This window comes from Sus scrofa, chromosome 18 (genome assembly GCF_054392235.1).
Source record: "Sus scrofa isolate SSC_HxYL_T2T_F1_AM1 chromosome 18, Sscrofa_HxYL_maternal_Yorkshire_Landrace_v2.0, whole genome shotgun sequence".
Lineage (NCBI taxonomy): Eukaryota > Metazoa > Chordata > Mammalia > Artiodactyla > Suidae > Sus > Sus scrofa.
Window position 1 is genome coordinate 56,111,017 of NC_139400.1, and position 11,151 is coordinate 56,122,167.

The 11,151-nt window shown below is 46.3% G+C and overlaps 1 protein-coding gene and 1 pseudogene across 1 annotated transcript; both read left to right on the forward strand.

Moving 5' to 3' along the window:
* Window positions 1-5,515: 5,515 nt before the first annotated feature.
* Window positions 5,516-6,540, forward strand: LOC102165713 (mitochondrial carrier homolog 2 pseudogene; annotated as a pseudogene).
* A 1,570-nt stretch (window positions 6,541-8,110) lies between these two features.
* CYCS (cytochrome c, somatic) lies at window positions 8,111-10,403 on the forward strand (the record flags this gene model as incomplete). Its single annotated transcript, NM_001129970.1, is given in 3 exon segments — window positions 8,111-8,175; window positions 9,072-9,248; window positions 9,366-10,403. Coding segments are annotated over 2 exon segments (318 nt in total). The 3' UTR covers window positions 9,515-10,403.
* Between the last annotated feature and the right edge of the window lie 748 nt (window positions 10,404-11,151).

The following is an 11,151-nucleotide window of genomic DNA, read 5'->3' on the forward strand; positions in this document are numbered from 1 at the left end:
ACGCCAGATCCGAGCCACGTCTGCGACCTATACCATGGCTCACGGCAACGCCCGAGCCTTAACCCACTGAGCGAGGCCAGGCATCGAATCCGAAACCTCATGGTTCCTAGTTGGATTAACCACTGAGCCAGGACGGGAACTCCCTGAAAAATCTTTATGCCTCCATGCGTCTATTTGCACTTGATCTACAAAGCACATTAGAACTACAGGGAAGTGTTTTGGCATTGTTGTTGTTGTTGTTACTATATTTGTGTGTTATCCAAAGCATAACCTAGCCAGGTTGGTCGTAGAAGTAGAGCGGGGACATCAGAACATCTTGGAAAGCGGATGAAGGCCCCAGCTGGCTGAAAACACTAGAACCCTAAACTAGCATCGGGGAAGAGAGCCCAGTTTATACAGCAGGATCCTCAAAAGGCTCTGGGACTCAGCAGCAGGAGTGTCTGGGTCTGGGAGCAAAGGCAAGGAGGTAAGGTGGAGTGGAGGGTTGTTAAATCAAGGAAGATTGAGCGAAAGCTTCGACCCAGTTGCTCCTCCCATCCTCTCCCTGCCCCACGCCAGCCCCGCCCCAGTGCTAAGCAACTGCCCTCCCTCGCCCCAAGTTTGGGGGGATTATTTTCCAAAGAAAGGGAATATCTGGCATGGCAAACACCAGGCAGAGCTGAGGACTGGACATCGTTCAGAAAACAAGGGGAAGGAGTTCCCGTCGTGGCGCAGTGGTTAACAAATCCGACTAGGAACCATGAGGTTGCAGGTTCCATCCCTGGCCTTGCTCAGTGGGTTAACGATCCAGTGTTGCCCTGAGCTGTGGTGTAAGTTGCAGACGTGGCTCTGATCCTGCGTTGCTGTGGCTCTGGCATACGCCAGTGGCTGCAGCTCTGATTCGACCCCTAGCCTGGGAACCTCCATATGCCACGGGGAGCGGCCCAAGAAATAGCAACAACAACAACAAAAGACAAAAAGACAAAAAAGACAAAAGACAAAAAAAAAAAAAAAAAAAGAAAAGAAAACAAGGGGAGTTCCTGTTCTGGCTCAGAACGAATCCACTAGTATCCATGAGGATGTGGTTCAATCCCTGGCCTCGCTCAGTGGGTGGTGTAGGTGGCAGACGCAGCCTGGATTTGGCGTGGCTGTGGCTGTGGCTGTGGCATAGGCCTGCGGCTATAGGTCCAGTTAGACCCTTAGCCTGGGAACCTCCATATGCCCTGGGTGTGGCCCTAAAAAGCAAAAAGAAAACAAGGGAATAAGTATTTGTATCAGTCCCAGTCCCAGTGGGACGCCGAGCCTCACAATGTTTCACTGAGGGGAGTTTAGTGCAGGACGCTTTACAAGGTGTGGGCAGGATTAAGGGAATCTCCGGCACTGATGCAGCTGATGCAGGCAGGGATGCAGCCAGGAGCTAGTGATTGTAAGACCACTCCCAACCCTTCAGGAAAAGGGAAGGGCCCATTGTCACAATGCCTCCCTTTAGCTAAACCGTCCAGAAGTCCAGGAGCAAGGGGACCCAGGTGAGGCAGACCTTAGATAACCATGTCCTAAGGCAGAGGAGAGTGGAAAATGGATCCAGATAAGCAGAAACCGACTACCAGCAAAGTGACTTTACAGATACTGACTCCTGAGCGCTGAGAGGTGCAGCTCCCAGGAAATGATAGACCTCAACTCTCGAGGAGAGAGTGCCCAGCTGAGGGTGAACAAGGCAGTGCTCGCCCTTCTGATCTCAGCTCTCATAAACAAGTGTCTTTTTTGCCATCTACTTCAAGGCATGTTTTTCACATTTTGTGCCTTTTGTTGGTGATTTTGCTGTTTAAAATGGCCCCAAGGTAGTGCCTATCTAGTGTTCCTAAGCACAAGAAATCTGTAGGAAAATGTCTGTTAGATGTGCTTCGTTCAGGCCTGAGTTCTTGGCACCAGAAACCTGATCTAATAAAAGAAAAAATTGACAGACTGTACTTCATCAAAATTTAAAATTTTGTGGCTCAGTGGTAATGACCCTGACTAGTATCCTGAGGACACAGGTTCAATCCCTGGCCTCGCTCAGTGGGTTAAAGAATCCAGTGTTGTGGTGAGCTGTGGCATAGGTTGCAGACACAGCTCAGATCTGGCTATTGCTGTGGCTGTGGTGTAGGCTGGCAGCTGCAGCTCTGATTCAGCCCCTAGCCTGAGAACTTCCATATGCTGTAAGTGCAGCCATAAAAAAAAGATTTAAAAAAATTTTGAAACCTTTGCTGTGTGAAAGATCCTGTTAAGAGCTTGAAAAGCTGCACTACAGGAGTTCCTGTCGTAGCACATCGGAAACAAATCCGACTGAGAACCATGAAGTTTCGGGTTTGATCCCTGGCCTCGCTCAGTGGATTAAGCATCTGGCATTGTGGTGAGCTGTGGTATAGGTCACAGATGCGGCTCAGATCTGACGTGGCTGTGGCTGTGGTGTAGACTGGCAGCTGTAGCTCCCATTCGACCCCTAGCCTGGGAACCTCCATATGCTGAGGTGCAACCCTAAAAAGCAAAAAAAAAAAAAAAAAAGAAAGAAAAAAGAAAGAAAGAAAGAAAGAAAATCTGTGCTACAGACTGTGAGAAAATATTTTTCAAACTACATATATAATTGAGGACTAATACCTAGGAAAAAAATATATATAACAGGTCTAAAAATCCAACTGCAAAATAACAATCCCAGTTAGAAAATGGGCAAAAGACATAAACATTTCACCAAAGAGGATATAACTGGCAAATAAACACAAATGTAGATGTTCACCATCATCCCCCATTAGAGAAATGCAAATTAAAGCCACGAGGAGATCATGACACGCCTATCAGAAGGGCTAAAATAAATGGTGAAACACCAAGTGCTGATGAGGAAACGGAGAAACGGGATCACTCACACACTGCTAGTAAGCTCTGGAAAACAGTTTGCCAATTTCCTAAAAACTAAGCATGTGACTCCCATATGATCCATAAATTGTACTAATGGACGTTTATCCCAGAGAAATGAAGACTTATGATCACACCAAAACTGTACATAAATATTCACAGTAGCATTATCTGTAATAGTCCTAGCTGGAAACAACCCAGATGATATTCAATGGATGAATGGATGAACAAATTGTACATTAATAGTGGAATAATTTTTTTTTTGTCTTTTTGCATTTCTAGGGCCACTTCTGTGGCATATGAAGGTTCCCAGCTAGGGGTCTAATCGGAGTTGTAGCCGCTGGCCTACACCAGAGCCACAGCAATGTGGGATCTGAGCCATCTGCAACCTACACCACAGCTCACGGCAACACCCGATCCTTAACCCACTGAGCAAGGCCAGGGATTGAACCCGCAACCCTATGGTTCCTAGTCGGATTCGTTAACCACTGAGCAATGACGGGAACTCCAATAGTGGAATAATATTAATAATGGAATAGTATTTGGTCATAAAAAGTAATGGAGTTCTGATACACGGTACAATGTGGAGCAACTCTAGAAACATTATACTAAGTTAAAGAAGCCACAGAAGACCACATACTGTATGATTCCATGGATATCAAAATGCAAGATCTGGCTAGCTGTCAAGAAGGAAAGTAGATTTATGGTTGCTTATGGCAGGGGGGTTAGGGGCGGCAAGAATGGTTATTTTTTTTTTTGTCTTTTGTTGTTGTTGTTGCTATTTCTTGGGCCGCTCCCGGGGCATGTGGAGGTTCCCAGGCTAGGGGTCGAATCAGAGCTGTAGCCGCAGGCCTACTCCAGAGCCACAGCAACGCGGGATCCAAGCCGCGTCTGCAACCTACACCACAGCTCACGGCAACGCCGGATCATTAACCCACCGAGCAAGGGCAGGGACCGAACCTGCAACCTCATGGTTCCTAGTCGGATTCGTTAACCACTGCGCCACGACGGGAACTCCAAGAATGGTTATTGAATATAATTCTCTGTGCTGTATGATAGGACCTCGTTGGTATCCATTCTATATATTATAGTTTGCATCTGCTAGCCCCACTCCCAATCCATTCCTCTCCGCACTCCCTCAGCAACCATAAGTGCTTTCTCTATGTCTGTAAGTTTATTTCTGTTTTGTAGATAAGTTCATCTGTGTCATATTTTAGATTCCACATACAAATGATATCATATGGTATCTGTCGTTCTTTTTCTGACTTAATTCACTTAGTATGATAATCTCTAGGTCCATCCGTTTTGCTGCAAATGGCACTATTTTATTCTTATGGCTGAGTAGTAGTCCGTTGTACATATGTACCACGTTTTCTTTATCCATTCATCTGTTGATGGACACTTATGTCTTGGCTGTTGTAAACAGTGCTGCTGTGAACATAAGGATGCATGCATCTTTTCGAATTATATTTGTCACGATATATGCCTAGGAGTGGGCTTGCGGGATCGTATAGCAATTCTGTTGTTTTGTTTTGTTTTTTGTCTTTGTAGGGCCATACCCATGGCATATGGAGGTTCCCAGGCTAGAGGTCAAACTGCAGTTGCAGCCACCATCCTACACCACAGCCACAGCAACATCCCATCCGAGTCTGCGACCTACACCACAGCTCAGGCCAATGGCGGGGATGGCAGTGCCCACTGAGCAAGACCAGGGATGGAACCCGTGTCCTCATGGATACTAGTCAGGTTTGTTTCTGCTGCACAATGACAGGAACTCATAAGGTATTTTTTTAATAACAGTTATACCCCTTACCAGCCACTGCTCTAGGAAAAGATGGAGGTAGCGAAAAGATACATGAACAGGAAACAGAGCAACATGCAGATTATTGTTCTCCTCAAGTAATTTTCTCAGGTATCTTGAATATACTGTAAGCATTATGAGTCTCTTTGGAACCTGAATACACAGATGTTAAGCACAAAATTTATGGTATCAGCTTTACTAAATGATGTGGCAGGTTTTCTTTTTTGCTCTTGTTCTTTCTTCTCATCTTCCCATTACTTTCAATAACAAGATTCTGTATCCACAATTTCCTTAGTGAAAAGTACTAAGAGCTTCTAGTTTTCTATTCTCCCCCCCATGGGAATAAATCTAAAATGTCAATTCACTAGGCCAGCTGATTTACAGCTACTTCTACATCATCTGTAGTGTCAGCACAATGCTGATACTCCCCATCATTCAAATGAACAAAGACTAGTAACTTCTGTTACCACAAACGCGGAAGACCAAGTATTCCTTCAGTGAGTTTCGGTGGCAACATCAGGACTTGCCCCCAAAAGTACAGGCTGCATTTGCAAGGTGTTGCCAAGCTTGGTCTTTCAAAAACTTGGCTAGCTAGCCAGATGTGCCTACTGCAGTAGTACCCTTAAATGCTATCCTGATGCCCTTCAAAAGCCGCAAAAGGTCTTGGATACGTACTGTGACTTCTGCTCTGTTTTACAGCACACGTCTGTGGCAGTAGTGTGAGTGATGAGAGGGAGATGGGAAATCCAGACACAGAAAAATAACAACAACAACAACAAATAACCTCCTCCTTTGGAGAGAGAGATGTTCTGGAGCAGATATCATAGACTCTGTGGTTTGGGAGGGATCTGGGATAATCTAAATTAACCTCTTAGCGGTCCGTCTGTGGGTGCCATCATGGCGGATGCGGCCAGTCAGGTGCTCCTGGGCTCCGGTCTCACCATCCTGTCCCAGCCGCTCATCCAGGTGGGATATGAGTCTCTTCCTCCAACAATAGGACGAAATATTTTTGGCGGCAAGTATGTCAGCTTCCTGGCCTCTTTTGTTATGCTCAGCACATTGCCAGCATCGATGGGAAGAAGCGTGGATTGTTCACAGGCTTAACTCCAAGACTATGTTCATGGGTCCTTGGAACTGTGGTCCATGGTAAAGTTTTACAGCATTACCAGGAGTGCGACAAGGTTGAGGAGACAGGATCTGGAAATGTACAGAAAGAAGTTTCATCCTCCTTTGACTGAGTTATCAAGGAGACAGCTCGAGAGATGATGGCTCGTTCTGCTGCTACTCTCATCACACATCCCCTCCACGTGATCACTTTGAGATCTATGGTACAATTCATTGGCAGAGAGTCCAAGTACTGTGGACTTTGTGACTCCATGGTAACTATCTATCGGGAAGAGGGCATCCTAGGATATTTTGCAGGTCTTATTCCTCGCCTCCTAGGTGACATCATTTCCTTGTGGCTCTTTAACTCACTGGCCTACCTCATCAGTACCTATGCACTGGACAGTGGGGTTTCCACCATGAATGAAATTAGCTATTCCCAAGCTGTCACAGGATTTTTTGCCAGTATGTTGATGTATCCTTTTGTGCTTGTCTCTCACCTTATGGCTGTCAGCAACTGTGGGCTTGCTGGTGGACCCCCTCCTATTCCCCAATATATACTTCTTGGATAGATTGTTGGTGCATGCTACAAAAAGAGGGAAATATGAGCAAAGGAAATAGCTTGTTTTTCTGGAAGGTCCCCTTTGGGAAGACTTATTGTGACCTGAGAATGTTAATTTGAAGATGTGGGGCAGGGACAGTGACATTTCTATAGTCCCAGATGCACAGAATTATGGGAGAGAATGTTGATTTCTATACAGTGTGGTGCGCTTTTTAATCATTTAATCTTTGGAAAATGAAATTAATTAATTAATGAATTAACCTCTTAGCAGCTATTGCTGAATTCAGAGGTAGGAGGAAGGATGCTAGAATGTAAGCTCCACCAGAGAAACATTTTTCACTGATTTATTCCAAGTTCCTAGAAAGTGTCCAGCACATGATATGCATTCAATAAACCCTTGAATGAATGAATTCAGCAGCGCTTGACAGAACAGGGAAAAGAAGGAAAAATCAATTAGAATTCTGGGGCTAAACTGAGGGACAAGGAAGTTGAGAAACTTCTCAGTGACAAAACTGTGTATCTCAGGAAGGAGAGCTAGAAGTATAATTACTGGAAGTTATGGTGATCAAACCTACACTTCTAGGAGTTCCCATGGAGGTTCAGCAGTAAAGAGCCTGACTAGTATCCAAGAGCATGCAGGTTCCATCCCCGGCCTGCCTCAATGGATTAAGGATCCTGCATTGCCGTGAGCTGTGGTGTAGATCACAGACTCGGGTAGGATCTGGCATGGCTGTGGCGCAGGCCAGCAGCTTCATCTCTGATTCGACCCCTAGCCTGGGAACCTCCACATGTCTGGGGTGCGGCCCTAAAAAGACAAAAAACAAACAAAAACAAAAAACCCTACATTTCTAATATGACCCCAAGCTCATTGGCTTACTTGAACATGATCTTCATTTAGGTTAGATGGGATGTAAATTCTCTCTAGATTCCCCGAAATTCTCTAACTATGTAAAAATATTTCTTCCTGGATGCTGCTTGCACACACTCCTTGCTCTTTCTACACACAAATGACAGGAGGGAAGGGCTGGCAGAAAGAAGCCGGAAGGTAAGGGACCAGAGCTACAACCCAGGCAGCTCTAACACCGCAACTGCAGCACCTGTCCCAGTCTTCGGGCGTCCGTAAAGGAAAGGGAGATCTGTAAGATGACTTTAAGTCACAAAGTGGAGGAGAAACAAGAACAAGGTCAGGAGCTCATGTCCAACTCTCACAACTCTGGTTGCAGGCTATCCCTCTGGGGTGCCCCTGGCGCCAGCCGCGGAAATACGATCAAGTCTGGGTAAAGGTGGCCAGCTAAGGGAATGACAGCCAGGGGAGCTCTAGGTGTGTCCAAGTTGGACTGTCTCCCTCCAGGCAGGCAAAACGTGCCGCTCAAAGAGCATTACGTCAACCAGAACAACCCGGTTACCCCGGCCGCATTCCGCCCTCAATCCACTACTCCATTCCGCCCCACCCTCCCCGTCATCACACGCAAGCACACAAGAGGTCAGAGAGCGATGCCCGCCCTTCCCGGCACAACCTCGGTGTCGCACCTCTAACGGCCTGTCGTAAATACCCGGCAAGAGAGGCCCCGACAGGAAGGGCACGCACGCGGTACACCCTACCCTGCTAGCCGGCGTGCGCGCGCAGATCTCCGAAGCCGGCCCTAGAGACCGGGGCCAATGAGGCGCGGTGACGTCACTGCGTATCAGTCCGCCGGGCCGCACGTGGAGCCGCCAGAGGGCGGAGCTAGTTCGGTTGCACCAACGCCGGTACATAGGCGCGGACCGGCGTGTCCTTGGACCCAGAAAGCGGGACGTCCGGCCTGCGAGTGGTGGATTGTCTGTTGAGCTCGGCGAAAGAACGGTGAGCCCTGGGTGCGGAGGCCACAGCGGGCGGGAAGCCAAGCCTTGAGGGCGCGCGCTTGCGAGGGCTGCGCGCGGGCGAACTGAGGCCGGGCGGGCAGGGAGTGGCGGCCCCGGACTGCGCCCGGCCACGAGCGGGTGGTCTCCGCTTTGAGCAGGGCCAGGACCCAGCTAGGTAATGGCGTGGTCTGGTCAAGGTCCTGAACGTTTAAAGATGACTTGGTTGTGAACCGTTGCGAGATGCTGGCCCTCGGGACGTCGGGGCTGTGGCAGTGACTGACAAGACTTCCTCCCGAGGGAGGGCGGGGGTGAGGGTGCTGCGCGCGGCGCCTCACGTCTGCTTTCCAAGAGAGCCAACTGCTTTTCCAGTAAATCTTCTTCTTCTGGCCACCTGTTGCGTTTCCTCTTCACCTGTTCAGGCACCTGGGAGACGTAGGTTTCATCCCAGTCTCCTTCAACCCGGCCTGGGTGAATGATCTCGTGGTCGCCCCCTGAGACCCCAGGGACGGGGGACCTCGAAGCTTGCTGCTGCCCTCCCAACCCACAGCAAGGCGAAAGTTGGAATTTTTGGTGGTTTGGGTTTAATGTAATCACAGTTCAGCTTAATTAGCTTTGTGACTTTTTGTGACCTTGACCTCATCTTTTGGAATAGTTTTGAACTAGCATCCCACTTTGCTTGCTTGGGCTGTAACTTTTTCGAAGTTCTTCCAAATAGCGTTTTTGCTATAAAAAGTTTTTTCTGTTAAAGAGTCTATTGCAAGTGTAGCGAGTAAAGCATGGTTCAGCCTGGTACTTAGTGTAATAAGTTTGCAATGAATAAGTGACTGGAGTTGATCATTTGTTTCCACTGTATTTTTACTTGCAGAAAAATTAATAAGCTGAGTCTTTCATTTCTAGATTTTAAAATGGGTGATGTTGAGAAGGGCAAGAAGATTTTTGTTCAGAAGTGTGCCCAGTGCCACACTGTAGAAAAGGGAGGCAAGCACAAGACTGGTCCAAACCTCCATGGTCTCTTTGGGCGGAAGACAGGTCAGGCTCCTGGATTCTCTTACACAGATGCCAACAAGAACAAAGGTAAGAGGGGGACCCTCGTGAACAAACCCGAGCACAAATTGCAGGGATGTAACCTATGGTAAATGAACAGTTTTTTGGGAGTGCGACATACTTAATACTGCATCCGTCCTTGTTTAGGCATCACCTGGGGAGAGGAGACACTGATGGAGTACCTGGAGAATCCCAAGAAGTACATCCCTGGAACAAAAATGATCTTCGCTGGCATTAAGAAGAAGGGAGAAAGGGAAGACTTGATAGCTTATCTGAAAAAAGCTACTAATGAGTAAAAGTTGGCCACCGCCTTATTTATTACAAGACCGACATGTCTCATGACTTTTATATGTGTACCATATTTAAATTGATCTCATACTCTAGAATTCAGATCATGTATGGCTGATGGAATGTTTCTGTTGGATGGTCCTGATTTAAATAAGATTGGTTGGTGGCTAAATGAATATGGTCAGCTGTTTGAATTTTAATATTAATTCTAGTTCAACAAGTACTATCACTGTCTTTCCCTTCTACAGAGATGGTTAAACTTGAATGTGGAGTGTTAAACTTTTCAGGAAAATGGTGAATACCTTCTCAGAACCTATAGGAGATTGGTTTTATATTTAGATTTCTATAACTGGTTATATTAATATATTTAAATACTGAGAAGATCCCTTCACTGTCTCATAGAACAGAGCAAGATTCACCTGTGTTTCAAGTTGTGTTCACTAGCCTGTTAAGGCATGAGCCAATGGTAAACTGACAGTGTCCCCTTTATCTTTTTGGTCTTAACTATGCCAATTTCATTAGAATTACCTGTATCGAAAATACTGCCTTTTACTTACTGAAAGGTATTTTAGCGAGGTTTATGTACAGCATCAAGTAAAGAGTATTTAGCATTTCTCACATTTTATAGATGATCTTTAAGATCAGAGGCTTTTAAAATTCAGTGTGACGAGATATGTTAGCAAACTTCGCAGGTGAATTCTTACAAGGTCAGGCTGTTAGAATGCAGGATTGTCTTTTAAATAGGTAGTCAGAAACACAACTGTAGAACTACCGGATGTGTGTGATTGATAATGGTGCTTTTGCCAACTCATGGAAGGCTTAAAGTAGGGGAGCTGTACCGTCAGCACAGATCTGTAAATTATCTGGTCATAAAGCTTAAGAATTAAAAACAAAATCGCAGATCATGGTTTTTCCTCCGTGCTTGTTTTAATATCATACCAAAATGGTTGAAAAATACAGGAACCCAAAAGAAGCAGCAGCAGTGTTACTAGCCATAGTACCAGAGTGTGCTTACTTGGTCTAGGAGAGCCTGAACTAGAACAACACTTAGTAATCCATCCTTAAGGTTTCTTAAGGTAGAAGACTATGTTTACCTTTGTTTTGTTTTGTTGTTTTTAGGGCCGCACCCACAGCATATGGAAGTTCTCAGGCTAGGGGTTGAATTGGAGCTGCAGCCACCAGTACCACAGCCACAGCAATGCAGGATCATAGCTGAGTCTGCGACCTACACCACAGCTCACCTCAACGCCAGATCCCCAACCCACTGAGTGAAGCCAGGGATCAGACCTGCATCCTCATGGATACTAGTTGGGTTCGTTTCCACTGCACCACGACAGGAAACTACCAAGAATATGTTTCTGACCATAGTTTTGCAGTATGTGACAGTGTCTAGTTTATGTACTTAATTATTTCATACGTAATTTGTGCCATACACATTTAGTCCCTAGAGATTTTTTGGAGGCGGTGAGTTTGAACGAAGCCGTAAAGAAGGCTGAGAGAAATTTTCAGTGGGGGAGTCTGTACTCGTAGTGAGAGCCATCCCTTGTGGGACAGTGAGGACACTGGGAAGGAAGGGCTTTATTGTGTTGCGAGATGATTAGCTAGGCCTGTAAGACCTGGCGAAGCAATTTGTAACTTGAGAGCC